The 26821-nt window shown below is 55.0% G+C and overlaps 1 protein-coding gene across 1 annotated transcript in view; it reads right to left on the reverse strand.

Annotated features, from left to right (window-relative positions):
• LOC123745863 (uncharacterized) overlaps window positions 1-26821 on the reverse strand; it is a 200474-nt gene that overhangs the window by 18675 nt on the left and 154978 nt on the right. Inside the window, exons 10-11 of the mRNA XM_069322254.1 lie at window positions 7047-7208; window positions 538-638 (exon numbers count right to left, since the gene is read on the reverse strand). Of these exons, the coding sequence (XP_069178355.1) occupies window positions 538-638; window positions 7047-7208 (263 nt within the window). The remainder of the gene's footprint in view (window positions 1-537; window positions 639-7046; window positions 7209-26821) is intronic.

Genomic DNA, 26821 nt, shown 5'->3' on the forward strand with positions numbered 1-26821 from the left:
GTTACATCATAGTTAACATGTTTTCTCAATGAACTTGTGCCGTATATAACCCACACTAATCAGCGTTCATTGGCCCTCCTCTGGAGCAGATGGCAAGCCATTACTTTTGTGAGAACATTGTGTATCTTGGTGACGTGCATAGTGAAGCACCGATGACGCGGGCAGTGAAGCACCCGACCCCACAACCGCTCTAACGTGCCTCTGAAGCACACTTACCTCCACTCTCACCTTCGTGTACCCAGCCACCACTGTTCTCCCTGATGGTGCCCTGGCCTGAGCACCTGCCCCTGAGGACCCCTGAGCATTTACCAGCAGCCAGGGTAGGGTCCAGGGACGGGAGGACTTACCAGCAGCCAGGGTAGGGTCCAGGGACGGGAGGACTTACCAGCAGCCAGGGTAAGGTCCAGGGACGGGAGGACTTACCAGCAGCCAGGGTAGGGTCCAGGGACGGGAGGACTTACCAGCAGCCAGGGTAAGGTCCAGGGACGGGAGGACTTACCAGCAGCCAGGGTAGGGTCCAGGGACGGGAGGACTTACCAGCAGCCAGGGTAGGGTCCAGGAAGCGCCAGGAGCCGTACAAGAACACGGCCAACCAGGAGTGGAGAGGATCTCGGTCCGGTTCGAAGATGCGTCCCACTCTGTCATTCAAGAGATAAAGCAAACGAAATACAGCTTAAGCTGTACTTATACACGTGTAAGCTTATACGCGCATCAAAATCACTTCCAGTAGCGGATATATGCAAGGTAAACAAGACAAAGTAAACACCATAGAAATCATTATTCCTAAGCAACCTAAAGTTAAGTAATGTGACTTAGTCATGGTAAAGTTTGCATATATTTTAAAAGATAATTCAAATTTAATGAAGTTTCACACTAAAGAGTGTTTTGTCAAAGTTAGGTTTGCTAGAGGCTGTAAATTCTCCAGGCAGACCTTTCAAACTGTTGGTGCATGCAAGTGACGCCGGAAACTCCTCTAGCACCTCAACCTATTACATTAACATTGGTTTCAAAGAACAGGAAGTAAAGAAAGTTGAACAAATCCGTAAAATCTTCGATAACTGGAACTGCGCCTTTAACCAGCGGTGACCTGAGGCTGACTTGGGAAGGTCCACCAGCCCTCACCCCACGGCAACCTCAGCAACAAGAGGACACAGAGTCAAGCTAAGGAACCAGAGGTGCCGAAAAAAATATTAGAAAGTTTTCTTTTGCAGAGTGATAGACAGTTGGAACAAACTAAGTGAGAAGGTGGTGGAGGCCAAAACCCTGAGTAGTTTCACAGCGATATACGACAAAGAGTACTGGGAAGACGGGACACCACGAGCGTTGCTCTCATCCTGTAACTACTCTGAGGTAATTACTCACAAACTAACACACTCTCACATATACTAACACACCCACAAACAGGAGGGTGGGTTGATATATATTGTACACAGTCTTTCTGTTCCCGACAACAAATTAATAACAGTAATAATAATAATAATAATAATAATAATAATAATAATAATAATAATAATAACAAATTATTATTATTACACAGAAATCACAATAAAGTGATATTATGAAATGACCAAATCCACAATGGCCTTAATGAGGTAGTGAAGGAGGGACGTCAGAGGTGGAACTACTGGTTGACAGAGCCCGAGTACATGGGGGGGGGGAGGGGATGGAGGGAAACCCCAGTTAGGGTTCAGTGGAAGCCTGGGGACCCTTGTGGGTGCATCAGTACCCCAGGTTGCAAATATTTTATCATGTGGCGGTGCAGTCAACTAGAGCGTCTGGGAACACCCAGCACACAGCTTCCAACCCTCACCAAGTATATTATTATTATTATTATTATTATTATTATTATTATTATGTGTGAGTTTATACTGAGACAAGGTTCGGTAAGTTCTTCTGGTTAGAAGATTTATGGAGTTTTTACACTCCCTAAAGTGGGAGAGTTTAGGGAGTGTAAACACTCCCTAAAGTGGACGAAACACCCCTCGAGTCCTTGCTTCGAACACGGTCGCGTGTCTTGCAAGTCAAGTAGTGACTTAATTAACTCACTATCACTAGCAAGGGTCATTATTACTAGCAGGCTCACTAGCAGGGTCACTAGCAGGGGTCACTATCACTAGCAGGGTCACTAGCAGGCTCACTAGCAGGGGTCACTATCACTAGCAGGCTCACTAAGAGGGTCACTATCAGGGTCACTAGCAGGGGTCACTGTCACTAGCAGGGTCACTATCACTAGCAGACTCACTAGCAGGGGTCACTATCACTAGCAGGGTCACTAGCAAGGTCACTAGCAGTGTCACTATCACTAGCAGGGTCAGTAGCAAGGTCACTATCACTAGCAGGTTCACTAGCAGGGGTCACTAGCAGTGTCAGTAGCAGGGTCACTATCACTAGCAGGGGTCAATAGCAGGGGTCACTAGCAGGGGTCACTAGCAGGGTCACTAGCAGGGTCACTATCACTAGCAGGGGTCACTAGCAGGGGTCACTAGCAGGGTCACTAGCAGGGTCAGTAGCAGGGTCACTATCACTAGCAGGGTCACTAGCAGGGGTCACTAGCAGGGTCAGTAGCAGGGTCACTATCACTAGCAGGGGTCACTAGCAGGGTCAGTAGCAGGGTCACTATCACTAGCAGGGTCACTAGCAGGGGTCACTAGCATGGTCACTAGCAGGGTCAGTAGCAGGGTCACTATCACTAGCAGGGTCACTAGCAGGGGTCACTAGCATGGTCACTAGCAGGGTCAGTAGCAGGGTCACTATCACTAGCAGGGTCACTAGCAGGGGTCACTAGCATGGTCACTAGCAGGGGGTCACTATCATTTCAGCCACATGCCTCATACCCAATAAATTTGTAAAATGAACTTCAGAGATAACTTTGAACTCAACCTTTTCAGTCACACTTATTAAGGATTCCATCACCGCTGTTCACAACCACACCATCACCGCTGCTCACAACCACACCATCACCGCTGCTCACAACCACACCATCACCGCTGCTCACAACCACACCATCACCGCTGCTCACAACCACACCATCACCGCTGCTCACAACCACACCATCACCGCTGCTCACAACCACACCATCACCGCTACTCACAACCACACCATCACCGCTACTCACAACCACACCATCACCGCTACTCACAACCACACCATCACCGCTACTCACAACCACACCATCACCGCTACTCACAACCACACCATCACCGCTGCTCACAACCACACCATCACCGCTACTCACAACCACACCATCACCGCTGCTCACAACCACACCATCACCGCTACTCACAACCACACCATCACCGCTACTCACAACCACACCATCACCGCTACTCACAACCACACCATCACCGCTGCTCACAACCACACCATCACCGCTACTCACAACCACACCATCACCGCTGCTCACAACCACACCATCACCGCTACTCACAACCACACCATCACCGCTACTCACAACCACACCATCACCGCTACTCACAACCACACCATCACCGCTACTCACAACCACACCATCACCGCTACTCACAACCACACCATCACCGCTGCTCACAACCACACCATCACCGCTGCTCACAACCACACCATCACCGCTACTCACAACCACACCATCACCGCTGCTCACAACCACACCATCACCGCTACTCACAACCACACCATCACCGCTGCTCACAACCACACCATCACCGCTGCTCACAACCACACCATCACCGCTGCTCACAACCACACCATCACCGCTACTCACAACCACACCATCACCGCTACTCACAACCACACCATCACCGCTGCTCACAACCACACCATCACCGCTACTCACAACCACACCATCACCGCTGCTCACAACCACACCATCACCGCTACTCACAACCACACCATCACCGCTGCTCACAACCACACCATCACCGCTACTCACAACCACACCATCACCGCTGCTCACAACCACACCATCACCGCTGCTCACAACCACACCATCACCGCTGCTCACAACCACATCATCACCGCAGATTTGACAGCCGAAATAAACGACATAAACAATAACAATAGATTTGTCACACCAGAAGCACTATACATATCAAACACTTATAAAATTATAAACTTGGAGCTTGCACCTAGACACGTTCTACAATCTATAAAACCAAGAGAGAACTGCCAGTTTACATTAGTTACCACTCCAGGTAACCAAGGAGGTGACAAGATTACCTGGTCTTCTCGACAAGGTTACCACCTCTCCTCCCATCATACCAACGTGGAACATAGAATTCTGCGACCGTAATAAATATGCACAATATGCCAAATATATAATAACAATCATTTATATTTGAGAAAATCATATTTTGAAAGCATAGCATGTTAAAATTAATGAATGCGTGCTTGGGGTCGGCCGCTGGATGGAAGGAACATAGACCGAGAACGAGTTGGGCTGAGAGAGTGGCCCATGAGGACGGGTGGTGCTGAGAGAGTGGCCCATGAAGACGGGTGGTGCTGAGAGTGGCCCATGAAGACGGGTGGTGCTGAGAGTGGCCCATGAAGACGGGTGATGCTGAGAGAGTGGCCCATGAGGACGGGTGGTGCTGAGAGAGTGGCCCATGAGGACGGGTGGTGCTGAGAGAGGGGCCCATGAGGACGGGCGGGGCTGAGAGAGTGGCCCATGAGGACGGGTGGTGCTGAGAGAGGGGCCCATGAAGACGAGTGGTGCTGAGAGAGTGGCCCATGAGGACGGGTGGTGCTGAGAGAGGGGGCCCATGAGGACGGGTGGTGCTGAGAGAGGGGCCCATGAGGACGTGTGGTGCTGAGAGAGGGGGACCATGAGGACGGGCGGGGCTGAGAGAGGGGCCCATGAGGACGGGTGGTGCTGAGAGAAGGGCCCATGAGGACGGGCGGGGCTGAGAGAGGGACCCATGAGGACGAGCGGTGCTGAGAGAGGGGCCCATGAGGACGGGTGGTGCTGAGAGAGTGGCCCATGAGGACGGGTGGTGCTGAGAGAGGGGCCCATGAGGTCGGGCGGGGCTGAGAGAGGGGGGCCCATGAGGACGGGTGGTGCTGAGAGAGGGGCCCATGAGGGCGGGCGGGGCTGAGAGAGGGACCCATGAGGACGAGTGGTGCTGAGAGAGGGGCCCATGAGGACGGGTGTTGCTGAGAGAGGGGCCCATGAGGACGGGCGGGGCTGAGAGAGGGGCCCATGAGGACGGGTGGTGCTGAGAGAGGGGCCCATGAGGGCGGGCGGGGCTGAGAGAGGGACCCATGAGGACGAGTGGTGCTGAGAGAGGGGCCCATGAGGACGGGTGTTGCTGAGAGAGGGGCCCATGAGGACGGGCGGGGCTGAGAGAGGGGCCCATGAGGACGGGTGGTGCTGAGAGAGGGGCCCATGAGGGCGGGCGGGGCTGAGAGAGGGACCCATGAGGACGAGTGGTGCTGAGAGAGGGGCCCATGAAGACGGGTGGTGCTGAGAGAGTGGCCCATGAGGACGGGTGGTGCTGAGAGAGGGGCCCATGAGGACGGGCAGGGCTGAGAGAGTGGCCCATGAGGACGGGCGGCGCTGAGAGAGTGGCCCATGAGGACGGGTGGTGCTGAGAGAGGGGCCCATGAAGACGGGTGGTGCTGAGAGAGTGGCCCATGAGGACGGGTGGTGCTGAGAGAGTGGCCCATGAGGACGGGTGGTGCTGAGAGAGTGGCCCATGAGGACGGGTGGTGCTGAGAGAGTGGCCCATGAGGACGGGTGGTGCTGAGAGAGTGGCCCATGAGGACGGGTGGTGCTGAGAGAGGGGCCCATGAAGACGGGTGGTGCTGAGAGAGTGGCCCATGAGGCCGGGTGGTGCTGAGAGAGTGGCCCATGAGGACGGGTGGTGCTGAGAGAGTGGCCCATGAGGACGGGTGGTGCTTAGAGAGTGGCCGATGAGGACGGGTGGTGCTGAGAGAGTGGTCCATGAGGACGGGTGGTGCTGAGAGAGGGGCCCATGAAGACGGGTGGTGCTGAGAGAGTGGCCCATGAAGACGGGTGGTGCTGAGAGAGTGGCCCATGAGGACGGGTGGTGCTGAGAGAGTGGCCCATGAGGACGGGCGGGGCTGAGAGAGTGGCCCATGAGGGCGGGCGGGGCTGAGAGAGGGACCCATGAGGACGAGTGGTGCTGAGAGAGGGGCCCATGAGGACGGGTGTTGCTGAGAGAGGGGCCCATGAGGACGGGCGGGGCTGAGAGAGGGGCCCATGAGGACGGGTGGTGCTGAGAGAGGGGCCCATGAGGGCGGGCGGGGCTGAGAGAGGGACCCATGAGGACGAGTGGTGCTGAGAGAGGGGCCCATGAAGACGGGTGGTGCTGAGAGAGTGGCCCATGAGGACGGGTGGTGCTGAGAGAGGGGCCCATGAGGACGGGCAGGGCTGAGAGAGTGGCCCATGAGGACGGGCGGCGCTGAGAGAGTGGCCCATGAGGACGGGTGGTGCTGAGAGAGGGGCCCATGAAGACGGGTGGTGCTGAGAGAGTGGCCCATGAGGACGGGTGGTGCTGAGAGAGTGGCCCATGAGGACGGGTGGTGCTGAGAGAGTGGCCCATGAGGACGGGTGGTGCTGAGAGAGTGGCCCATGAGGACGGGTGGTGCTGAGAGAGTGGCCCATGAGGACGGGTGGTGCTGAGAGAGGGGCCCATGAAGACGGGTGGTGCTGAGAGAGTGGCCCATGAGGCCGGGTGGTGCTGAGAGAGTGGCCCATGAGGACGGGTGGTGCTGAGAGAGTGGCCCATGAGGACGGGTGGTGCTTAGAGAGTGGCCGATGAGGACGGGTGGTGCTGAGAGAGTGGTCCATGAGGACGGGTGGTGCTGAGAGAGGGGCCCATGAAGACGGGTGGTGCTGAGAGAGTGGCCCATGAAGACGGGTGGTGCTGAGAGAGTGGCCCATGAGGACGGGTGGTGCTGAGAGAGTGGCCCATGAGGACGGGCGGGGCTGAGAGAGTGGCCCATGAGGACGGGCGGGGCTGAGAGAGTGGCCCATGAGGACGGGCGGGGCTGAGAGAGGCGCCCATGAGGACAGGAGATGGCTTCATGACAGGTAACTCACTACATACCTCAGGTCTCGATTCCTGACGAAGCCATGAATCTTCTTGACCCTGAAGCCAACTATATTATACATCTCGACGAGCAGGGCAACATAGTCCTTACTGACACCCGCCCGAGAGGTTAATGTATCCATCACCGTCTGCTGCTTCTCCATGCACCGCCAGTCATACCTGCCGCAAGAGTGGGAATGGAGTTTGAGAATTAATTATAATGCTGTGAGACATATCAGCGTCATTTGTCCTGTCACGAGCAGTTATTATGGTGAAGGAAAATGGGAATACTGGGTACGGTGTTGCTGCTATCACCTCTCCCAATACTGGGTACGGTGTTGCTGCTATCACCTCTCACAATACTGGGTACGGTGTTGCTGCTATCACCTCTCCCAATACTGGGTACGGTGTTGCTGCTATCACCTCTCCCAATACTGGGTACGGTGTTGCTGCTATCACCTCTCCCAATACTGGGTACGGTGTTACTGCTATCACCTCTCCCAATACTGGGTACGGTGTTGCTGCTATCACCTCTCCCAATACTGGGTACGGTGTTGCTGCTATCACCTCTCCCAGGTAATCTCGCTACCAACATTCACACCTGGAATGGCATCGTAAATATGAATTTTGGAGTACGGTGAAAGGGGAAGAGTGATGACCCTGGCGTAGGTTGATGACCCTGGCGTAGAGTGACGACCCTGGCGTAGAGTGACGACCCTGGCGGCGTACAGGGGCCATCACCCGCGGCCCAAGGCACTCTTAACTCTGAGTGCTAACTTAACTAAAACGTTTACGAAAAATATTTTATTGAAAGATGCAATATTCTGGTGTCTTCTCTGAGGAGATGACACCAGAAGTTGGCAGCTTAGCCAAAAAGTTAATATGGTGAACACGGCCTCCACGGTGAACACGGCCGCCACGGTGAACACGGCCGCCACGGTGAACACGGCCGCCATAGTGAACACGGCCGCCACGGTGAACACGGCCGCCACGGTTAACACGGCCGCCACGGTGAACACGGCCGCCACGGTGAACACGGCCGCCACGGTGAACACGGCCGCCACGGTGAACACGGCCTCCACGGTGAACACGGCCGTCACGGTGAACACGGCCGCCATAGTGAACACGGCCGCCACGGTGAACACGGCCGCCACGGTGAACACGGCCGCCACGGTGAACACGGCCGCCACGGTGAACACGGCCGCCACGGTGAACACGGCCGCCATAGTGAACACGGCCGCCACGGTGAACACGGCCGCCACGGTTAACACGGCCGCCATAGTGAACACGGTCGCCACGGTGAACACGGCCGCCACGGTGAACACGGCCGCCACGGTGAACACGGCCGCCACGGTGAACACGGCCGCCATAGTGAACACGGCCGCCATAGTGAACACGGCCGCCATGGTGAACACGGCCGCCACGGTGAACACGGCCGCCACGGTGAACACGGCCGCCACGGTGAACACGGCCGCCACGGTGAACACGGCCGCCACGGTGAACACGGCCGCCATAGTGAACACGGCCGCCACGGTGAACACGGCCGCCACGGTTAACACGGCCGCCATAGTGAACACGGTCGCCACGGTGAACACGGCCGCCACGGTGAACACGGCCGCCACGGTGAACACGGCCGCCACGGTGAACACGGCCGCCACGGTGAACACGGCCGCCATAGTGAACACGGCCGCCATAGTGAACACGGCCGCCACGGTGAACACGGCCGCCATAGTGAACACGGCCGCCATAGTGAACACGGCCGCCACGGTGAACACGGCCGCCATAGTGAACACGGCCGCCACGGTGAACACGGCCGCCATAGTGAACACGGTCGCCATAGTGAACACGGCCGCCACGGTAAACACGGCCGCCATAGTGAACACGGCCGCCATAGTGAACACGGCCGCCACGGTGAACACGGTCGCCATAGTGAACACGGCCGCCACGGTGAACACGGCCGCCACGGTGAACACGGCCGCCACGGTGAACACGGCCGCCATGGTGAACACGGTCGCCATAGTGAACACGGCCGCCACAGTGAACACGGCCGCCACGGTGAACACGGTCGCCATAGTGAACAAGAGAACAGTCGGGGGTGGCGGTCGGTAGTAAGACACTCGGGCCGCGCTACACGGGCTGTGTGATTTGTATTCGAGTCCTGGCCAGGGATTGACTAGGCCCCAGTACCTAACTGTTCGCTTCTGTTCACGCAGCTGTAATTGGATACCTGGTTGTTAACCGATTAACGGGTCTTGTTCCAGGGAAACTAATTGGTAAGGCTTACCATGAGCTATGGGAAGGGAGAGCTCTCAGCCTGCTGACAGGAGACAGAAGGTGTCTGCTCCTGTACCCACCTGTGTAAAAAGACATTAATGATACGCTATACGTCACCTATAATTGCTGTGTAGTACAGGCGACTTGTAAACACTCCCCCCCCCCCCCACACAGTAAGACCGGGGCTCACTCCAGGCGGCAGAACACAGGCGCCAGGTGAACCCTCCCTCTCCCCCCCTCACCACTAGGGACGACACAGGTACACCTCACCTCTACTAATAGCACAGGTCATCACACCTCTCTAAATACATTCATCAGGACTCAACTGAGAGTGTACACTATAGTGTGTGTGTGTGTGTGTGTGTGTGTGTGTGTGTGTGTGTGTGTGTGTGAGGGAGGGGGAAGCAGACAAGGTGCTGTAGGAGCGGCACTGTGCCACACGCGGCAAGACATTGGTAGTGCCACAGGTGAGCTGGAATAATCAGGCACTATGCTGACGTGAATAATTTACATGTGGAACAAAGTGTTCATGCCGGGGGCAGGGAGGGGGGAAGAGAGGGGGGGAGGGAGGAGAGAGAGAGATGGGGGGAGGGAGGAGTTTTGGAGGGAGAGAAGACTGGCACGGGACATGTGGGAAGAGTAGAGTGGTCGGGGAGGGTACCTGAGCAGGAGGGCCACACAGGGCAGGAGGGCCACACAGGGCAGGAGGGCCACACAGGGTAGGAGGGCCACACAGGGCAGGAGGGCCACGCAGGGCAGGAGGGCCACACAGGGCAGGAGGGCCACACAGGGCAGGAGGGCCACACAGGGTAGGAGGGCCACACAGGGCAGGAGGGCCACGCAGGGCAGGAGGGCCACACAGGGCAGTAGGGCCACACAGGGCAAGAGGACCACACAGGGCAGGAGGGCCACACAGGGCAGGAGGGCCACACAGGGCAGTAGGGCCACACAGGGCAAGAGGACCACACAGGGCAGGAGGGCCACACAGGGCAGGAGGGCCACACAGGGCAGGAGGGCCACACAGGGCAGGAGGACCACACAGAGCAGTAGGGCCACACAGGGCAGGAGGGCCACACAGGGCAGTAGGGCCACACAGGGCAGGAGGACCATACAGGGCAGGAGGGCCACACAGGGCAGGGGGGCCACACAGGGCAGTAGGGCCACACAGGGCAAGAGGACCACACAGGGCAGGAGGGCCACACAGGGCAGGAGGGCCACACAGGGCAGGAGGGCCACACAGGGCAGGAGGACCACACAGGGCAGGAGGGCCACACAGGGCAGGAGGGTCACACAGGGCAGGAGGGCCACACAGGGCAGGAGGGCCACACAGGGCAGGAGGGCCACACAGGGCAGGAGGGCCACACAGGGCAGGAGGACCACACAGGGCAGGAGGGCCACACAGGGCAGGAGGGCCACACAGGGCAGGAGGACCACACAGGGCAGGAGGGCCACACAGGGCAGGAGGGCCACACAGGGCAGGAGGGCCACACAGGGCCACACAGGGCAGGAGGGCCACACAGGGCAGGAGGGCCACACAGGGCAGGAGGGCCACACAGGGCAGGGGGGCCACACAGGGCAGGAGGACCACACAGGGCAGGAGGGCCACACAGGGCTGGAGGGCCACACAGGGCATGAGGGCCACACAGGGCAGTAGGGCCACACAGGGCAGAAGGGCCACACAGGGCAGGAGGACCACACAGGGCAGGAGGGCCACACAGGGCTGGAGGGCCACACAGGGCATGAGGGCCACACAGGGCAGGAGGGCCACACACAGGGCCACACAGGGCAGTAGGGCCACACAGGGCAGGAGGACCACACAGGGCAGGAGGGCCACACAGGGCAGGAGGGCCACACAGGGCATGAGGGCCACACAGGGCAGGAGAGCCACACAGGGCAGGAGGACCACACAGGGCAGGAGGGCCACACAGGGCAGGAGGGCCACACAGGGCCACGCAGGGCAGGAGGGCCACACAGGGCAAAAGGGCCACACAGGGCAGGAGGGCCACACAGGGCAGGAGGGCCACACAGGGCAGGAGGGCCACACAGGGCAGGAGGGCCACACAAGGCAGGATGGCCACACAAGGTAGCAGGGCCACACAGGGCAGGAGGGCCACACAGGGCAGGAGGGCCACACAGGGCAGGAGGACCACACAGGGCCACATAGGGCAGGAGGGCCACACAGGGCAGGAGGGCCACATAGAGTCACACAGGGCAGGAGGGCCACATAGAGTCACACAGGGCAGGAGGGCCACATAGAGTCACACAGGGCAGGAGGGCCACACAGGGCAGGAGGGCCACACAGGGCAGGAGGACCACACAGGGCCACATAGGGCAGGAGGGCCACACAGGGCAGGAGGGCCACATAGAGTCACACAGGGCAGGAGGGCCACACAGGGCAGGAGGGCCACACAGAGTCACACAGGGCAGGAGGGCCACACAGGGATGGAGGGCCACACAGGGCAGGAGGGCCACACAGGGCATGAGGGCCACACAGGGCAGGTGGGCCACACAGGGCAGGAGGGCCACACAGTGCATGAGGGCCACACAGGGCAGGAGGGCCACACAGGGCATGAGGGCCACACAGGGCATGAGGACCACACAGGGCAGGAGGGCCACACAGGACAGGAGGGCCACACAGGGCAGGAGGGCCACACAGGGCAGGAGAGCCACACAGGGCAGGAGGGCCACACAGGGCAGGAGGGCCACACAGGGCAGGAGGGCCACACAGGGCAGGAGGGCCACACAGGGCATGAGGGCCACACAGGGCAGGAGGGCCACACGGGGCAGGAGGGCCACACAGGGCAGGAGGGCCACACAGGGCAGGAGGGCCACACAGGGCAGGAGGGCCACACAGGGCAGGAGGGCCACACAGGGCATGAGAACCACACAGGGCAGGAAGGCCACACAGGGCAGGAGGGCCACACAGGGCAGGTGGGCCACACAGGGCAGGAGGGCCACACAAGGCAGGAGGGCCACACAGGGCAGGAGGGCCACACAGGGCAGGAGGGCCACACAGGGCAGGAGGGCCACACAGGCCAGGAGGGCCACACAGGGCATGAGGACCACACAGGGCAGGAAGGCCACACAGGGCAGGAGGGCCACACAGGGCAGGTGGGCCACACAGGGCAGAAGGACCAAACAGGGCAGGTGGGCCACACAGGGCAGGAGGGCCACACAGGGCAGGAGGGCCACACAAGGCAGGAGGACCACACAGGGCCATAAAGGGCAGGAGGGCCACACAGGACAGGAGGGCCACACAGGGCAGTAGGGCCACACAGGGCAGGAGGGCCACACAGGACAGGAGGGCCACACAGGGCAGTAGGGCCACACAGGGCCACAGAGGGCAGAAGGGCTACACAGGGCAGGAGGGCCACACAGGGCAGGAGGGCCACACAGGGCAGGAGGGCCACACAGGGCAGGAGGGCTACACAGGGCAGGAGGGCCACACAGGGCAGGAGGGCCACACAGGGCAGGAGGGCTACACAGGGCAGGAGGGCCACACAGGGCAGGAGGCCCACACAGGGCAGGAGGGCCACACAGGGCAGTAGGGCCACACAGGGCAGGAGGGCCACACAGGACAGGAGGGCCTCACAGGGCAGTAGGGCCACATACAGGACAGGAGGGCCACACAAGGCAGTAGGGTCACACAGGGCAGGAGGGCCACATAGGGCAGGAGGGCCACACAGGGCAGTAGGGCCACACAGGGCAGGAGGGCCACATAGGGCAGGAGGGCCACACACAGGGCAGGAGGGACACACAGGGCAGTAGGGCCACACAGGGCCACACAGGGCAGGAGGGCCACACAGGGCAGGAGGGCTACACAGGGCAGGGGGGCCACACAGGGCAGTAGGGCCACACAGGGCAGGAGGGCTACACAGGGCAGGAGGGCCACACAGGGCAGGAGGGCCACACAGGGCAGGAGGGCCACACAGGGCAGGAGGGCCACACAGGGCAGGAGACCCACACAGGGCAGGAGGGCCACACAGGGCAGGAGAGCCACACAGGACAGGAGGGCCACACAGGGCAGTAGGGCCACATACAGGACAGGAGGGCCACACAGGGCAGTAGGGTCACACAGAGCAGGAGGGCCACACAGGACAGGAGGGCCACACAGGGCAGGAGGGCCACACAGGGCAGTAGGGCCACACAGGGCAGGAGGGCCACACAGGGCAGGTGGGCCACACAGGGCAAGAGGGCCACACAGGGCAGGAGGGCCACACAGGGCATGAGGGCCACACAGGGCAGGAGGGCCACACGGGGCAGGAGGGCCACACAGGGCAGGAGGGCCACACAGGGCAGGAGGGCCACACAGGGCAGGAGGGCCACACAGGGCAGGAGGGCCACACAGGACATGAGGACCACACAGGGCAGGAAGGCCACACAGGGCAGGAGGGCCACACAGGGCAGGTGGGCCACACAGGGCAGGAGGGCCACACAGGGCAGGAGGGGCACACAGGGCAGGAGGGCCACACAGGGCAGGAGGGCCACACAGGGCAGGAGGGCCACACAGGGCAGGAGGGCTACACAGGGCAGGGGGGCCACACAGGGCAGTAGGGCCACACAGGGCAGGAGGGCTACACAGGGCAGGAGGGCCACACAGGGCAGGAGGGCCACACAGGGCAGGAGGGCCACACAGGGCAGGAGGGCCACACAGGGCAGGAGGCCCACACAGGGCAGGAGGGCCACACAGGGCAGTAGGGCCACACAGGGCAGGAGGGCCACACAGGACAGGAGGGCCACACAGGGCAGTAGGGCCACATACAGGACAGGAGGGCCACACAGGGCAGTAGGGTCACACAGAGCAGGAGGGCCACACAGGACAGGAGGGCCACACAGGGCAGGAGGGCCACACAGGGCAGGAGGGCCACACAGGGCAGGAGGGCCACACAGGGCAGGTGGGCCACACAGGGCAGGAGGGCCACACAGGGCAAATGGGCCACACAGGGCAGGAGGGCCACACAGGGCAGGAGGGCCACACAGGGCATGAGGGCCACACAGGGCAGGAGGGCCACACGGGGCAGGAGGGCCACACAGGGCAGGAGGGCCACACAGGGCAGGAGGGCCACACGGCAGGAGGGCCATACAGGGCATGAGGATCACACAGGGCAGGAAGGCCACACAGGGCAGGAGGGCCACACAGGGCAGGTGGGCCACACAGGGCAGGAGGGCCACACAGGGCAGGAGGGGCACACAGGGCAGGAGGGCCACACAGGGCAGGAGGGCCACACAGGGCAGGAGGGCCACACAGGGCAGGAGGGCCACACAGGGCAGGAGGGCCACACAGGGCATGAGGACCACACAGGGCAGGAAGGCCACACAGGGCAGGAGGGCCACACAGGGCAGGTGGGCCACACAGGGCAGGACCACACAGGGCAGGTGGGCCACACAGGGCAGGAGGGCCACACAGGGCAGGAGGGCCACACAGGGCAGGAGGACCACACAGGGCCATAAAGGGCAGGAGGGCCACACAGGACAGGAGGGCCACACAGGGCAGTAGGGCCACACAGGGCAGGAGGGCCACACAGGACAGGAGGGCCACACAGGGCAGTAGGGCCATACAGGGCCACACAGGGCAGGAGGGCTACACAGGGCAGGAGGGCCACATAGGGCAGGAGGGCCACTTAGGGCAGGAGGGCTACACAGGGCAGGAGGGCCACACAGGGCAGGAGGGCCACACAGGGCAGGAGGGCCACACAGGGCAGGAGGGCCACACAGGGCAGGAGGCCCACACAGGGCAGGAGGGCCACACAGGGCAGAAGGGCCACACAGGGCAGGAGGGCCACACTGGACAGGAGGGCCACACAGGGCAGGAGGCCCACACAGGGCAGGAGGGCCACACAGGGCAGTAGGGCCACACAGGGCAGGAGGGCCACACTGGACAGGAGGGCCACACAGGGCAGTAGGGCCACACAGGGCAGGAGGGCCACACTGGACAGGAGGGCCACACAGGGCAGGAGGCCCACACAGGGCAGGAGGGCCACACAGGGCAGTAGGGCCACACAGGGCAGGAGGGCCACACTGGACAGGAGGGCCACACAGGGCAGTAGGGCCACATACAGGACAGGAGGGCCACACAGGGCAGTTGGGTCACACAGGGCAGGAGGGCCACATAGGGCAGGAGGGCCACACAGGGCAGTAGGGTCACACAGGGCAGGAGGGCCACATAGGGCAGGAGGGCCACACACAGGGCAGGAGGGCCACACAGGGCAGTAGGGCCACACAGGGCAAGAGGGCCACACAGGTCAGGAGGGCTACACAGGGCAGGGGGGCCACACAGGGCAGTAGGGCCACACAGGGCAGGAGGGCTACACAGGGCAGGAAGGCCACACAGAGCAGGAGGGCCACACAGGTCAGGAGGGCTACACAGGGCAGGGGGGCCACACAGGGCAGTAGGGCCACACAGGGCAGGAGGGCTACACAGGGCAGGAAGGCCACACAGGGCAGGAGGGCCACACAGGGCAGGAGGGCCACACAGGGCAGGAGGGCCACACAGGGCAGGAGGGCCACACAGGGCAGGAGGCGTGAGTGTTGTACTTGAGGAAGGACACACCGTGACAAGGTGGTAGAGGCACTGTCCAGTGTGACAGTGATATATACGGTATTATCTGTAGTCTATAGATATGGGTGTATATTTCTTGTAAATATTTGCCTGTACATAATACTTAAGTACATTTGGTGAAGACTTTTGTCTAGTGTTGAGTCCCCCCCCCCCCTTCCCCATTTGGTTGTCTATCACTGCTCAGTGACAGACAACTCCGCCACACTTGGGGCTGGACCCGTCAAGACACAGGCACTACGGCCCCACACAAGAGAGGACCGACACCAGAGGTGCTGGCTGAGTGTGTCCGTAACACCTCTTTAATTACCCCCCTTGTTTGGCACCGTGTATCTTGCTAGTCCTTGTCTCACACCTTGTGTGCCGCCCGGCTCATCCTGCCCCTCTCACCCACCTCTCACTCCAGTGTCTGCCACTGTAACACCCACATCTTGGTGTCTGACACTGTAACACCCACATCATGGTGTCTGGCACTGTAACACCCACATCATGGTGTCTGCCACTGTAACACCCACATCTTGGTGTCTGCCACTGAAACACCCACATCATGGTGTCTGACACTGTAACACCCACATCATGGTGTCTGACACTGTAACACCCACATCATGGTGTCTGACACTGTAACACCCACATCATGGTGTCTGGCACTGTAACACCCACATCATGGTGTCTGGCACTGTAACACCCACATCATGGTGTCTGGCACTGTAACACCCACATCATGGTGTCTGGCACTGTAACACCCACATCATGGTGTCTGACACTGTAACACCCACATCATGGTGTCTGGCACTGTAACACCCACATCATGGTGTCTGGCACTGTAACACCCACATCATGGTGTCTGACACTGTAACACCCACATCATGGTGTCTGCCACTGTAACACCCACATCATGGTGTCTGGCACTGTAACACCCACATCATGGTGTCTGACACTGTAACACCCACATCATGGTGTCTGGCACTGTAACACCCACATCATGGTGTCTGGCACTGTAACACCCACATCATGGTGTCTGACACTGTAACACCCACATCATGGTGTCTGGCACTGTAACACCCACATCATGGTGTCTGACACTGTAACACCCACATCATGGTGTCTGCCACTGTAACACCTACATCATGGTGTCTGGCACTGTAACACCCACATCATGGTGTCTGGCACTGTAACACCCACGTCATGGTGTCTGACACTGTAACACCCACATCTTGGTGTCTGGCACTGTAACACCTACATCATGGTGTCTGCCACTGTAACACCCACATCTTGGTGTCTGCCACTGTAACACCCACATCATGGTGTCTGCCACTGTAACACCCACATCATGGTGTCTGACACTGTAACACCCACATCATGGTGTCTGCCACTGTAACACCCACATCATGGTGTCTGCCACTGTAACACCCACATCTTGGTGTCTGCCACTGTAACACCCACATCATGGTGTCTGCCACTGTAACACCCACATCATGGTGTCTGGCACTGTAACACCCACATCATGGTGTCTGGCACTGTAACACCCACATCATGGTGTCTGGCACTGTAACACCCACATCATGGTGTCTGACACTGTAACACCCACATCATGGTGTCTGACACTGTAACACCCACATCATGGTGTCTGGCACTGTAACACCCACATCATGGTGTCTGGCACTGTAACACCCACATCATGGTGTCTGGCACTGTAACACCCTTCACCAACCTTGCACCTTCTACCCAGCCCTCTATCCCCTCCACCCATTCCTACACTTTCCACCATTACTCCACCCACCGCCCACTACTCAACTCTCTGCCCTCCAGCCAAAACTCCACTCTCCACGCGGTCTTCAAACCATCCACCACTCCGCCACCATCCACCCTCTCCACCCACCCACCTTCCCTCTATTCCGTAACCATCCACCCTCTCCACCCACCCACCTTTCCCCTATTCCATCACCATCCATCCACTCCTCCACCCACTACCGGACCGGAGCCAACGGCTCACCCAACCTCATCTATCGATTAGGTTCGCAGAAGACTGCTCAGTACGACGAAGTTGGTGATGAATTAACAGGTATTGTACATAATCACAGACGTGCTTACATATGGTGCACAGTGACGTGCTCGTGTATGGTGCACAGTGACGTGCTCGTGTATGGTGCACAGTGACGTGCTCGTGTATGGTGCACAGTGACGTGCTCGTGTATGGTGCACAGTGACGTGCTCGTGTATGGTGCACAGTGACGTGCTCGTGTATGGTGCACAGTGACGTGCTCGTGTATGGTGCACAGTGACCTGGTTGATACCTGGTTGATGGGGTTCTGGGAGTTCTTCTACTCCCCAAGCCCGGCCCGAGGCCAGGCTCGACTTGTGAGAGTTTGGTCCACCAGGCTGTTGCTTGGAGCGGCCCGCAGGCCCACATACCCACCACAGCCCGGTTGGTCCGGCACTCCTTGGAGGAATAAATCTAGTTTCGTCTTGAAAATGTCCACGGTTGTTCCGGCAATATTTCTTATACTTGCTGGGAGGACGTTGAACAACCGCGGACCTCTGATGTTTATACAGCGTTCTCTGATTGTGCCTATGGCACCTCTGCTCTTCACTGGTTCTATTCTACATTTTCTTCCATATCGTTTACTCCAGTACGTTGTTATTTTACTGTGTAGATTTGGTACTTGGCCCTCCAGTATCTTCCAGGTGTATATTATTTGATATCTCTCTCGTCTTCTTTCTAGTGAGTACATTTGGAGGGCTTTGAGACGATCCCAATAATTTAGGTGCTTTATTGCGTCTATGCGTGCCGTATATGTTCTCTGTATTCCCTCTATTTCAGCAATCTCTCCTGCTCTGAAGGGGGAAGTGAGTACTGAGCAGTACTCAAGACGGGACAACACAAGTGACTTGAAGAGTACAACCATTGTGATGGGATCCCTGGATTTGAAAGTTCTCGTAATCCATCCTATCATTTTTCTGGCTGTCGCAATATTTGCTTGGTTATGCTCCTTAAACGTTAGGTCGTCAGACATTATTATTCCCAAATCCTTTACATGCTGTTTTCCTACTATGGGTACATTTGATTGTGTTTTGTACTCTGTATTATGTTTAAGGTCCTCATTTTTACCGTACCTGAGTACCTGGAATTTATCACTGTTAAACATCATGTTATTTTCTGATGCCCAGTCGAAAACTTTATTAATATCAGCTTGAAGTTTTTCCATGTCCTCAGCCGAGGTAATTTTCATACTGATTTTTGTGTCATCTGCAAAGGATGATACGAAGCTGTGACTTGTATTTTTGTCTATATCTGATATGAGAATAAGGAAAAGCAGCGGTGGAAGGACTGTACCCTGAGGTACAGAGCTTTTCACTGCACTTGGACTAGATTTTATATGGTTGACAGTTACTCGCTGAGTCCTGTTTGACAGAAAACTGAGTATCCAGCGTCCTACTTTACCGGTTATTCCCATTGACTTCATTTTGTGTGCTATCACGCCATGGTCACATTTATCGAAAGCCTTTGCGAAGTCCGTGTATATCCCATCAGCATTCTGCTTCTCTTCTAATGCCTCAGTGACTTTGTCGTAGTGCTCAAGTAGCTGTGAGAGGCACGATCTTCCCGCTCGAAATCCATGTTGGCCTGGGTTGTGAAGGTCATTGGTCTCCATGAAATTGGTGACCTGACTCCTAATCACTCTCTCAAATACTTTTATGATGTGCGATGTTAGTACAACTGGTCTATAATTTTTTGCCAATGATTTGCTCCCTCCCTTGTGTAGAGGGGCTATGTCTGCTACTTTAAGTGCATCTGGTATCTCCCCCGTGTCCAAGCTCTTCCTCCACACTATACTGAGTGCCTGTGCTACCGGCACTTTGCATTTCTTTATAAATATTGAATTCCATGAGTCTGGACCTGGGCCGAGTGCATGGGCATGTTTTCAATTTCTTTTTCAAAATTTAGTGCGCTCGTGTTTATATCAGTTATATTTACAGGGGTTTGAATATCCCGCATAAAGAAATTGTCTGGATCTTCCACCTTCATGTTGTTTATATACACCATACACCTGGTCGTGTATGGTGCACAGTGACGTGCTCGTGTATGGTGCACAGTGACGTACTCGCGTATGGTGCACAGTGACGTGCTCGTGTATGGTGCACAGTGACGTACTCGTGTATGGTGCACAGTGACGTACTCGTGTATGGTGCACAGTGACGTACTCGTGTATGGTGCACAGTGACGTGCTCGTGTATGGTGCACAGTGACGTATTCGTGTATGGTGCACAGTGACGTACTCGTGTATGGTGCACAGTGACGTATTCGTGTATGGTGCACAGTGACGTACTCGTGTATGGTGCACAGTGACATGCTCGTGTATGGTGCACAGTGACGTGCTCGTGTATGGTGCACAGTGACGTGCTCGTGTATGGTGCACAGTGACGTGCTCGCGTATGGTGCACAGTGACGTGCTCGTGTATGGTGCACAGTGACGTGCTCGTGTATGGTGCACAGATAACACATCACAGCCCCAACAAGGGAATCCGTAAACTAAAACAAAATTCACAGCAATACATGAAAAGCCAATAATACAACTGACATGTGTCGTAGGGTATTGTGCACACTCCCTGATAATTGGTGCACACTTCCTGGTAATTGTTGCACACTTCCTGATAATTGGTGCACACTTCCTGATAATTGGTGCACACTTCCTGATAATTGTTGCACACTTCCTGATAATTGGTGCACACTTCCTGATAATTGGTGCACACTTCCTGATAATTGGTGCACACTCCCTGATAATTGTTGCACACTTCCTGATAATTGGTGCACACTTCCTGATAATTGGTGCACACTTCCTGATAATTGGTGCACACTTCCTGATAATTGGTGCACACTTCCTGATAATTGGTGCACACTCCCTGATAATTGGTGCACACTTCCTGATAATTGGTGCACACTTCCTGATAATTGGTGCACACTTCCTGATAATTGTTGCACACTTCCTGATAATTGGTGCACACTTCCTGATAATTGGTGCACACTTCCTGATAATTGTTGCACACTTCCTGATAATTGGTGCACACTTCCTGATAATTGTTGCACACTTCCTGATAATTGGTGCACACTTCCTGATAATTGGTGCACACTTCCTGATAATTGGTGCACACTTCCTGATAATTGGTGCACACTTCCTGATAATTGGTGCACACTTCCTGATAATTGTTGCACACTTCCTGATAATTGGTGCACACTTCCTGATAATTGGTGCACACTTCCTGATAATTGTTGCACACTTCCTGATAATTGGTGCACACTTCCTGATAATTGGTGCACACTTCCTGATAATTGTTGCACACTTCCTGATAATTGGTGCACACTTCCTGATAATTGGTGCACACTTCCTGATAATTGGTGCACACTTCCTGATAATTGGTGCACACTTCCTGATAATTGTTGCACACTTCCTGATAATTGGTGCACACTTCCTGATAATTGGTGCACACTTCCTGATAATTGTTGCACACTTCCTGATAATTGGTGCACACTTCCTGATAATTGGTGCACACTTCCTGATAATTGGTGCACACTTCCTGATAATTGGTGCACACTTCCTGATAATTGGTGCACACTTCCTGATAATTGGTGCACACTTCCTGATAATTGGTGCACACTTCCTGATAATTGTTGCACACTTCCTGATAATTGGTGCACACTTCCTGATAATTGGTGCACACTTCCTGATAATTGGTGCACACTTCCTGATAATTGGTGCACACTTCCTGATAATTGTTGCACACTTCCTGATAATTGGTGCACACTTCCTGATAATTGTTGCACACTTCCTGATAATTGGTGCACACTTCCTGATAATTGGTGCACACTTCCTGATAATTGGTGCACACTTCCTGATAATTGGTGCACACTTCCTGATAATTGGTGCACACTTCCTGATAATTGGTGCACACTTCCTGATAATTGGTGCACACTTCCTGATAATTGTTGCACACTTCCTGATAATTGGTACACACTTCCTGATAATTGTTGCACACTTCCTGATAATTGTTGCACACTTCCTGATAATTGTTGCACACTTCCTGATAATTGGTGCACACTTCCTGATAATTGGTGCACACTTCCTGATAATTGGTGCACACTTCCTGATAATTGGTGCACACTTCCTGATAATTGGTGCACACTTCCTGATAATTGGTGCACACTTCCCGATGGCAACAACAACTTTCTCAACCTAAACAAACGAACATTGCAACAAAGAAGCAGCCCAGACCATAAACAAAAGTACAAGGTACAAATATAAAGCACCACTATAAATTAAAGCACCAGAATATTTACGTTTCTCGTGCAGCGGCGCCGATGAGTTCGGTGGCTTGCTGGAGTTGGCACATTTCTAGTTAGCTAAACCATCCACCACTCCGCCACCATCTACCCTCTCCACCCACCCACCTTCCCCCTATTCCATCACCATCCACCCACTCCTCCACCCATTAATGGACCGAACAGTTGTACTGTATGATAGGTTAAGTAATAATTGTAATTAAGAAGCAATAAGAGGCTTATCTTAACATACTAAGAAGGTTAGGTGAGGTCGGTGTTTTCTATGAAGCTTTTCAAGGTAAACTAAAATATTCACAATTAGTATGTCACATATGCACTTATTAAATAAGCCAATATTGACTATAAGCCAGTGCGAGAACGGGTTGACTGTATACGGAATGGCAGAACGAGAGAACGAGATGCCAGATGAGCGCCTCTTCTCTCTGTGTACCAGCCGCCTGGTGGTCAGTCAACCATTTCGGTGCCCCTTACGAAACCTATGCATCTTTATAATACAACAGAAATCCCAATAGCGTGATTCATCAAATGAACAAACTCACAAGGGCCGTGATGAGGGTTCGAACTTACGTCCTGGATGATCCCAGACGCGCCTTAGTCGATTGCGCCACGACATGGTTAAAAGAATTGCAACCGGGAGTGTTACTACCCTCACACGGATCCTGCAGCCTCTCCGAGACACAGACCGGGGTTTTACACACTCCCCCCCCCCCCCCCCCCCCCCCCAATGCACCCGGGCTCTGTCAACAAGCTGTTCTACCTCTCCGCTCTTACTACAATCAGGACAGTAAAACACATTGTTGACATTTAGGAACTTGATTTATCAGCACCACTTGGCAGGAGCCATCAAGCTTGATGAATTGTGGTCCAGATCTTGGGAAGTCACTAAACGATAACCCCCTCCCCCCCCCCCCCAGAGTAAGACACGAGAAGGCTACACTAACGGTATTTTAATTTATTATTAAAGTAATTGAAAGTTGTGACGTAGAAATGATAGAGTAGTGAGCTGTGCAAGAGAGAAGGGGTACTGCTCAGTACTGCTCATGTTAAGCCAGGGAGGGACACTGTATTTATGTAACTCCTCATCTAACCCTCTGCATCATCTGCTCTATATTTCTTGAATAAATTATTATTATTGTTAATAATAATAATAATAATAATAATAATAATAATAATAATAATAATAATAATAATATTGCACAATCACATTAACGCGATGTATCAATGAGTAAATCAGTAGAAGCCGTCAGACGAATTCGAAGCTCATTGATACTTAACATGATTTCTTTATGCATTATAATAATAATAATAATAATAATAATAATAATAATAATAATAATAATAATAATAATAATAATAATAATAATAATCATAATAATAAGTGTCAGTAACCTTGAAGGAAGAGTCGCCACACACAAGAACATATTCACACACGGTTCACCATTTATAACTGATTTAGTTTACCCAAAAAGTTGTGTATATTACTGACAAAGTTCATGATAACAGTATACCCGTCACCATTATAAGTATATACCGTATAACCGACATTTTCATTTTGAAGCTTAATTACTCAATGTTTTATATACAAAAATTAATAGTGGGTGGAGTGAAGAGGTGTTCAGCTTTAGAAAGACTTACCGCTTATAATTAGGGGTGTGAGAATTGTATTACCTCGTGAAGATTCCTGGGATCAGTGTCCCCACGGTCCTGTCTCTGACCAGGTCTCCTAGGTGGTGGAATGGTCAGGCAGACTGTTAGCCGCCGCTCGCACTTTGACGTGTTAATAATAACCGGCTTTTAACCTGTCCGGCTTTTAGAGTACTACGTACGGGTGTTTTATGCATGGCAACCGCGGACGTGTTTTCGTTGTGGCCTGTTGGGTCATCAAGCTGCCGGGTGCACTGAGGATATGGTTGCTCCAGTGAACATGTTCAAAGAAGAGGATTTCCCGCCGCTCCCTCTGGAGGACTCCGGGGGGTGAGGAGATGAGTGTCCCGTTGGATGCTGCGGCTCCCCCTGCTCCACCTGTATCGCCTGTCCTTTCTTCGGTTGTTGAGGACCCTCCTCCGGGTGTTGTCGTGCCGTCGGATGTTCTTCCTGTTCCCGTCGCTGTCCCCGCTGCTCCCGATGACCTTCCGGGCGATCTCTGTGCGTCATCAGCGCTCTCCTCTGCTCCTGCGCCTGGCCTCGCGCCTTCGCCTTGTGTTCCGTCTGTGATGGGTGCTGGGGTGGCGGTGCCGCCGCCTGCTGTGTGCGGTCCGGTTCCACCTGTGGTTGAGGCTGCTGCTGTTTTAAGTCGGGCGGCGGTTCGTCCGGCTGCTAGTGCCTGTGTATCTGGGTCCGCGTCCGGCTCGGACAATGTCCGCCCGGAGCCCAAGCGTTCCCGGCTGTCGTCTTCTGCCTGGGCTGATGTAGGTGACTTCAGTGACTGGATCTTCGAGAGTAGAGGTACCTCAGGCTGCGTCGATGTCTACGGAGTTAGTGGTGGCGGAGGTCCATGTGCCTGCTGGTGCTGGTGCCCGTGTATCGGCCGTGCCTTCCGTTCCTTCGCCTCCAGGGGGCTCTCCGCGGTGGGGGTGGTGGCTTCCGCTGCCAGGGATGGTATGGATCCTGGTCCTGGGCGTGGCCTCGTAGTTACCTTACGGAAGGATGCGCGCCGTCCGGTGCCGGAGGACGCGGGTGCCCCTGTGGTGGTGCCCTCTGTCCGGCCTGCTCCTGTGAGGGTGTGCGTCGGGGACCTGGAGGACGTGTTCCCGGCGTCTGTGATGCCGCCGAGTCACTGGGCGTTGATTGCTGAGTAAATGCTGTCGGATGAACCGGACTGTTTTCATGCTGGGGAGGTTCCCTTCGTGTGGGGGACGCGTGGCGACTACGCGACTCGTCAGTACTACCATCTGGGTCCTCTGTGTGCGGGTGTTTGTTGCCAGGGTTCCTGAGGTTATGGCTTCCCCGGTGAATGAGCTGGACCCTCGGGAGTGGTTGCTCTGGGAAGCATTCAATGTGCGGTTTCCGCGGGCCCGGTTTCCGGGCAAGTATGTCCACTAATTATCTGTTTATTTGATTATGTAATACTGTGTGCCCCTCTGGCTGTAATGTTTGCCCTATTGTGTCCTGTGCTCGTGCCTCTCCTTTTGATTATTGCGAGGCCGGTGTTCTGTTGTGAGTGTTGTTGTTTATCATGTTTGGCGTTGTAAGTGTGCTGTGTGGCTGGTGTTGTTTTATTATTGGCTTATTGTATATTTTGATTTTCTTGTTATATTTTATGTTGTTATATTTATGCATTACCTGTACGTCATGATGATTATGTTTGTTTTGTTTCATGTGTTATTTTGTTGTGTGCATTGCTTGCTTGTTTCCGTTGTTTCTCTTGTGTTCTGATTTGTCCTGATGTATGCTGTTTTTCTCTAGTTATGCTTGTTGTTTACATTCTACTGTCGGTCCTTCTGGCCGGTGGTCTTTTGTTTTGCTTTGTTATACCGTTTTATTGTATTTATTGTATTTAATTTCCATGCTTGCATGTAAAAAAAAATTATCACCACCCGCGCCGCCAGCCCGGGCTGGACGAGGCATGAAAATGTCTTATACAAGAACTCGAGGATGTTACTATTTTTGTCTTTTTGCTGGTCTTATGAGGCCTACTGCTGCATTCTTAGAGAGGCCGGCGTTAGCTGATGTAAATGTTAGTCGAATAAATACATTGTTGTGGCGCCTCCGTGATTGTGTTGACGGCGGCCACCAGCACGCTCTCTGCACGGCTAGTAATTTCTGGCTCAAAGTTTATTCGTAATTCATGAAGACTTGCGGTGTGGTGAGTGTGGTTGCGTGTGGTGAGTGTGGTTGCGTGTGGTGAGTGTGGTTGCGTGTGGTGAGTGTGAGTGTAATTACCTAAGTGTAGTTACAGGATGAGAGTTACGCTCGTGGTGTCCCGTCTTCCCAGCACTCTTTGTCATATAACGCTTTGAAACTACTTACGGTCTTGGCCTCCACCACCTTCTCACCTAACTTGTTCCAACCGTCTACCACTCTGTTTGCGAAAGTGAAATTTCTTATATTTCTTGGGCATCTGTGTTTAGCTAGTTTACATCTATGACCTCTTGTTCTTGAAGTTCCAGGTCTCAGGAAATCTTCCCTATCGATTTTATCAATTCCTGTTACTATTTTGCACGTAGTGATCATATCGCCTCTTTTTCTTCTGTCTTCTAGTTTTGGCATATTTAATGCTTCTAACCTCTCCTCATAGCTCTTGCCCTTCAGTTCTGGGAGCCACTTAGTAGCATGTCTTTGCACCTTTTCTAGTTTGTTGATGTGCTTCTTAAGATATTTGCACCACACAACTGCTGCATATTCTAGCTTTGGCCTAACAAAAGTCGTGAACAATTTCTTTAGTATATCGCCATCCATGTATTTAAAAGCAATTCTGAAGTTAGAAAGCGTGGCATAGGCTCCTCGCACAACGTTCTTTGTGTGGTCCTCAGGTGATAGTTTTCTATCTAGAACCACCCCTAGATCTCTTTCTTTATCAGAATTCTTTACAGATTTCTCACATAACATATAGGTTGCGTGGGGTCTATGGTCTCCTATTCCACATTCCAAAACGTGGCATTTATTAACATTAAATTCCATTTGCCA

The sequence above is a fragment of the Procambarus clarkii genome, chromosome 10, assembly GCF_040958095.1.
Source record: "Procambarus clarkii isolate CNS0578487 chromosome 10, FALCON_Pclarkii_2.0, whole genome shotgun sequence".
NCBI classification, from domain to species: domain Eukaryota; kingdom Metazoa; phylum Arthropoda; class Malacostraca; order Decapoda; family Cambaridae; genus Procambarus; species Procambarus clarkii.